At 46.7% G+C, this 6,173-nt stretch overlaps 1 protein-coding gene across 4 annotated transcripts in view; it reads right to left on the bottom strand.

The window, feature by feature from the left end:
* The window catches only part of rasal2 (RAS protein activator like 2), a 60,764-nt gene that overhangs the window by 32,751 nt on the left and 21,840 nt on the right, over positions 1-6,173 (bottom strand). For all 4 annotated transcript variants that reach the window (XM_005751347.1, XM_005751344.1, XM_005751343.1 and 1 more), the window contains exons 2-3: positions 1,397-1,524; positions 1,187-1,313 (exon numbers count right to left, since the gene is read on the bottom strand). In XM_005751347.1, the coding sequence (XP_005751404.1) occupies positions 1,187-1,313; positions 1,397-1,524 (255 nt within the window). The remainder of the gene's footprint in view (positions 1-1,186; positions 1,314-1,396; positions 1,525-6,173) is intronic.

Raw genomic sequence — 6,173 nt, 5'->3', positions numbered from 1 at the left:
ACAGCCTCGAGGACCCCTGCAGCTCTGGGTGGGAATCCCCTCAGCCCGGGCGTCGGGGGCAGCGGGGGTCACCCGCGTTCCTTCAGACGGACGGACACTGGACGCTTTGTCCTCAGGCATTCCTCGGTCAGAGGCGACGTTCCCACACAGAGCCGCAAAATTACAGGCTGCACCCGAACGCCTCATTACAGCAGACAAACATCCACCTGAGAGACGCAGCGCGCCGACACGTCACAGGAGCCAGAGCTGCAATCACAGGTTACACACAAACCTCCCAAACTGCACACAAAAACTCTCATGCCTCAGACAGCTGTGAACATCTGGCAGCTGAAACATCCACCAGCAGAAATTCATCCACGACTGGTTTCTAACTTCAAACTTGTGTAGGAGACATCATGAAAATATTCGCTTTTTCTTTTAGATGCAAACAAAGTGAATAAAATCCAGACTTTTTTATATTTTACACTTTTAAATCTTATATTTAAAAATATATATGAATCCTTAATTTAGTAGAAAAATCTTTAATACAATGATTGTTATGATGCCGACAAACGTCATGAAAACAGGATCACTAAAAATCAAATAACCAGTATGAAACCAAGGATAGAACCGAGTTTATGGGTAAAACCAGTTTCAAACCCACATGAATCCCAGACTGACACCATCAGGGCCCAGCTTCATACAAACCACCACAACAACCAGTATGAATCCAGCTTCTAAGCAAATATCGTCCCAGTAGTCTCCAGTATAAATATATTTCTCCAGTCTAGTTAACCCAGTATAACGTCACAGTTAAACCAATATAGGATTAACCCAGTATTAAAGTCAAACCACAGGTCGCCGTGACGCCGAAAACGCCAACAAGCACAAAAGCTCGACGCTAAAATAGTTTTTATCTGTTTTATAGTTTTTAAATCACACACACACACACACACACACACACAGAGTCCAGGATGAAGCTTCCTCTTCATGTGACGTCACATGACGCAGGTTTCTGTCTGTGATCACATGACCGTGAACATCGTCACAGAGATACTCAAACCCTCCTCATCACAGCCGTTCTTTTGTTTTCACTCTAATCCTCCTGATGACAGCAGGGTTTGGCCTCACACACACACACACACACGCACACACACACACACGCACACACACACACCTGGTATTACATAACCAGCTCTGATCTTACCGAGCATGGCGGTGGCGCCCTCTGCCTGGAACTCCGGGAACTGTCCCTCTGAGGGGACGCTGACCGTCCTGCGGAGGCTGCGAGCCTTCGCAGAGTCTGTGGGGCTCTCCTGAGCGTCACCTGCAACCTGAGGGGGAGGAAGAGGAGGAGAGGGAAGTCAGAGAGTGTGTCGTGGAGAGGTCACGACCTGTGGGAGCTGCTCAGTTTTACCTCATCATCCTTGTTGAGCAGGATGAGCTGGGTGTCGGTCAGGATGCAGAACTTCCTGTCCCAGGAGCCGCTGTTGGTGTACGGGCTCTGACCGCAGGAGAATCGGTGAGCCGGAGGACCTTTAACATCTGGAAACAGAAGCAGCTCAAATCAGAGGAAGATTTCTGCCAGTCAGGCGCGACAGACGCAGGACAGACGACTTTATTACGATTAGTGGCGTCAAACACAGAAAGATGGAGAGATAACATGAGAATAATTTGAGCAAAGAATTGTTCCCGTTCTACTTTCCTCTCGTAAAACAAAGAAAGGCCTCGACTCGTTTTATAGAATTTAAATAACAATTTTAAAAAAAACATTAAGATAACTGTTTTTATTGGCAAAAATAATTATTTTAAATATCTATATAGATCTCTCTCTCTCTCCATATATCTCTGTTTCAGTTTAATATTTTTTATATTAAAATTCCAGAGTTGAAACACTAAATTCTTTATTAATCCAGAAATAATCCAGCATTCAAATCTATATTCATCTCAGTCAAATCCACTGAAAGTCTAATATCAGCACAGAAGGTCTGAAGCTGTCCCCACAACCCGGATAAGAGGTAGAAAACGATGGATGGGTGGATAAATGTGCAGGTTGCAGTCAGACTGAAGCCTGCAGAGCCCTGGCTGCTCCTGCAGGGGGCGCTGTGGATCTAAACTTCCCAGCCTGCTCTCAGCTCCAGCAGAGGAGAGGAGGAAGAAGGGCAAATAAAAACGAAAGTGATGTGAGGCATCAGCTGACTCAGCAGAGGTCAGAGGTCACGTCACTGTGTATTAAAGGGGAAGTCTTCACACTCCAGCTGCTCAGCTCTGATTTCTCACTTTTACTTTCAGCCAATCAGCTGTTGGTTTGTTGTTAAATTATTAATAAGAAGAAAAAAAGTTCCCACGATGATGAAAGCATCACGAACACAGCTCTGCGCTGCAGGCTGACGGGCTCGTTCACTGAAGCAGTCGCTATTATGTTACTGTTGTTACATGAAGATTGTGCTCATGTGCTGATGCAGGTTCATCACAGCCTGAGGAACTTTCTTCTAGGGAAACAGATTTCACAACCTGACACAATCAACCTCATCAACCTTCAGACGGGACTGAAAGATGCCTTTTTCTGTGGAGGGTAAAAGCAGAGCAGAGGGGTGTGTGTGTGTGTGTGTGAAGAGGTGAACAAAGCTGTGTGTGCCGGCGTCTGTTCGAGTAAACAGACGGTGCTGTCACTGCGCTTAATTGTGCTGGGATCATTCAGACACACAATTTATTTATGAGTGAAGTATGTATGTGTATATATTGTACTATTCTTAGTTAGTGTATTGTCTGTCTTGTCTTAATGTTGGTTTAAAATGGAGCACTGTAACAAAAAATAATTTCCCCCAGGGATTAATAAAGTATTCTGACACACACACACACACACACACACACACAGTATCCAGGCTGTGGCTTTGTTCTGTTTAATTCACTTGTTGGTGTTTATTGTTTTTGTAAATATTTAATATTTTTAGCAGCTCGAGATGTTCCACATTTTTTATAGTTTCTTCCCTTTCAGGTTAAATTTACAGCTGCAGAGAAAAGGGAAGACAAGCAGACGTTATCAACTTCCACATTCTTCAAAACTCAGCATGGTGGAAATAAAAAGCAGAAATCTACAGTCTGGCTCTTAGCATCACCTCTTTAAGTCCTTCACCGTCTAAAGATTAGGATCAAGTTTCCTAGAATCTGCTTTCAGCTCTGCTCCTCCTCATATTCCATCAGGTATACCACAAGGTTCAAGTTTGGGCCCCCTGCTGTTTTTAATTAATGACTTTACTTGAAGATACATCATTAAATAAACGTCCTCTTGTAACTGAACAACATAAATTAGCTTAAAACTAATTTTAAAAAGAACTAAACCCAAAGTTTGTCTGTTATTTACACTCACACACTGCAAATACACAAAGAGTTCATTAAGGATTTTATTTCGTAGGATAATTATCAACATAATTAAGAATAAACCAAACGAATGTGTTATTTGGGTCGATTTATCTGGAACTGTGAAACCAGACCGGTCTTCATCTGTGAATCTGTAACTTTATTAACACAAAAGCTCCATCACAATCTTGCAAACACACTCGGGTCACTCTGAGGTGGAGGTCTGTGGAGGTACCCTGCACCACCTTTGTGTCTGGGCTCCGAGCAGAGGGTGGAGAACACCGAGGATGCCGTGCTGCTGCAGAAAGCAGCTGAGCAGCTACATTTTCAGCAGACTATTTCTGGCTGCATACTAAATCACCCACGTCACGCTCGGGCCTCCAAAGCCCCCGAGACGGCGAGGGGACGCACACCTGCTTCTGCTCAGAGCCGCCGAGCGAGAGAGCGGCGAGCACGAACAGAAGGATAATTGGATGTTTCTGTCTCGTCCTGTCCACGAGGGACTCCAGCTCGGATAATTAGCTGATCTCAGGTCTGCTGCCACTGATGAGACATGTGGACGCCTCAGAGGGCCGAACAAAGACAGGAAGCAGAGATGGGACGCCGCCGCACGCCGGCCTTACATAACAACACGAACCTGCCTGAACCGCCACGGAGATGCTCGGCCAGGAGAGGAGGAGGAGGAGGAGAGAGACAAAGCTCGTCTGCTTTAAACCCCACACAGCTCCACACAGCTCCACCCATCAGAGACCAGCGGAGCTTCAGATGTTTGTTTTCGTGCTTCTTGCAGGGAAATCCCTCCTCCCCAGTTTCTATCTGACATGCTCCACATATATTCACAATTCTCTCACAACTGATTGTTATTATTAACTTTTAATCATGAGGCTCGTTAAATTTGAAGAAGTAACTTCAACTTCAAGGGCTAAAAAAGTGAAACTCCAAAAGCTGCACCTGCTCTGAGGTGTACAAGCGAGTCATGCCTCAGAGGCTCCGACGTTAAAACATCCAACTTTACAGCTTTGAACATGTTCGGTGTTCGGCTACAAAAAGCTTTTTGTGTCATCAGCTGTGCGTGGGGCAGAGTCATCACTGTACACGTTTTCATATCTGCTGAGATTAGCAGCTAACCGCCGCCATAACTCATCTGGCAGGATTCCAGGAAACGAGAACCTGAAGCTGCTCGTGTGACGAAGACTGAAAGCAGCCGGAGACATCGGACTTCTGCACTCCGTCACGAGTGGAGCCGACTTATTCGGTCTCCGTCTGTGAAACTGCGCTGCGGTCTTTGTGAGGTGGCGGTCCACAGGAAGTCCCCCCTCTGTTGCTGCCTGCCTCCCTGCCTGCGTGATGGATTAAGCTTCTATATTTGCCGAGCGGCTGGATGATCCAGGCCCGGTGAAAAGGTCAGAACCGGCCGGCGGGATGACGAGCTCGCCAGAGAGTGAAAACGATTTGTCTGCTGCTACCGGACACGCTGCAATCTGCAGAGCGTTAATCAGCTGATGAGCCAAACAGGCCGCGTGATGGTCTGATGAACTCTTCTTATAAAGCGATTCGATGTCGGCGGCGAGGCACGTCCGACTGCGAAGTGAGATGTTGGATCTCCGTCATCCATGCGCTCCACTCACACACAAAGCGGACGCGTGTCGGGCTGAACTGCTCTGTGCACTTTGGGTCATGGATTCCAGCTTTTTATGGCCAACGTCTGAGCCGAACATGAGCTTCTTCACCTCTGAGTCACAGCTGAGGCCAGGATACACCTGTCCCACTCCAGCTGCAGACACACTGACACGACGACTCATTTATTTGCAGATAAAAGTCTTCTGATGCTCATCACAGAATATCAGAAACTGAAACATAAAAAACTGGACCTGGGTTCACACAGCAGGTGGACACGCTCCAAAACTCACGGTCTAAAACACCGAACAGGTCTCCCCTCACCGCTCACAGACGTTCATTCCCACTGTGTTCAAATCACTCGTGTCAACTGCTGACGTGCCCATGAGCACAGCACCTGCAGTGGTCACAACGAGGCAAGAGCAAAATAAACTTTGTGTTTGTGTGTGAGAGTGTGTATTCGTATCTTTGTGGGGACCAAAATCCACGTCCCCACAAATTTAGAGACATTTTTGAGACTCAAAATGTGGTTTGAGTAACAGGTTACAGTTGTTATGGTCAGAGAAAGTATGTCAATCAGATGTCCCCACAAGATAGGACATCCCAACGTGTGTGTGTGTGTGTGTGTGTGTGTGTGGACAGGTGGTGGACTCTCAGACATTCCCAGTGGAGGTTTGGCCGGAGTCAGGTTTCTCCACACACACACACACACACACACACACACACACACACACACACACACACACACACACACACACACACACACACACCCTGGGCGTGCCCGTGACGCTCTCAGTGTGTTTGTGTTTACATGAGTATATCTGGACTCGCTCTAATTGTTTTTTCACACGGTTATTTTCGTGCTGCCGACTGACGGAGGCTGAAACTCCACCTGCCAGAAACCCGACCCTGCAAACCGAACACCTGCACGCCGCCCAAAAATGCGGACCAATGAAAAGTTAGACAGGTGAAGTTAGCGCGTCACAAAAACATACATGTGTGACTAAAACCAGTTTCTCCCCAAATCGTTCAAAAACAGATCAACGAAAGTCTCAAAGTCAAACTCAGGGAATAAGAATCCTGCTGTGTTGTTCCCAAAGTCGTGTCTAACACCTGCCGGGACACCACAGCTCCCAGAGGGCTAATGCAGGGATACGACTCTCACACACTCACACACACACACACACACACACACACACACACACACACACACACAC

Source organism: Pundamilia nyererei, unplaced genomic scaffold (assembly GCF_000239375.1).
Source record: "Pundamilia nyererei isolate P.nyererei 1_Seehausen unplaced genomic scaffold, PunNye1.0 scaffold00307, whole genome shotgun sequence".
NCBI lineage: Eukaryota > Metazoa > Chordata > Actinopteri > Cichliformes > Cichlidae > Pundamilia > Pundamilia nyererei.
The sequence above is the reverse complement of the archived record's forward strand: the minus strand, read 5'-3'. Positions and strand labels throughout refer to the sequence as shown.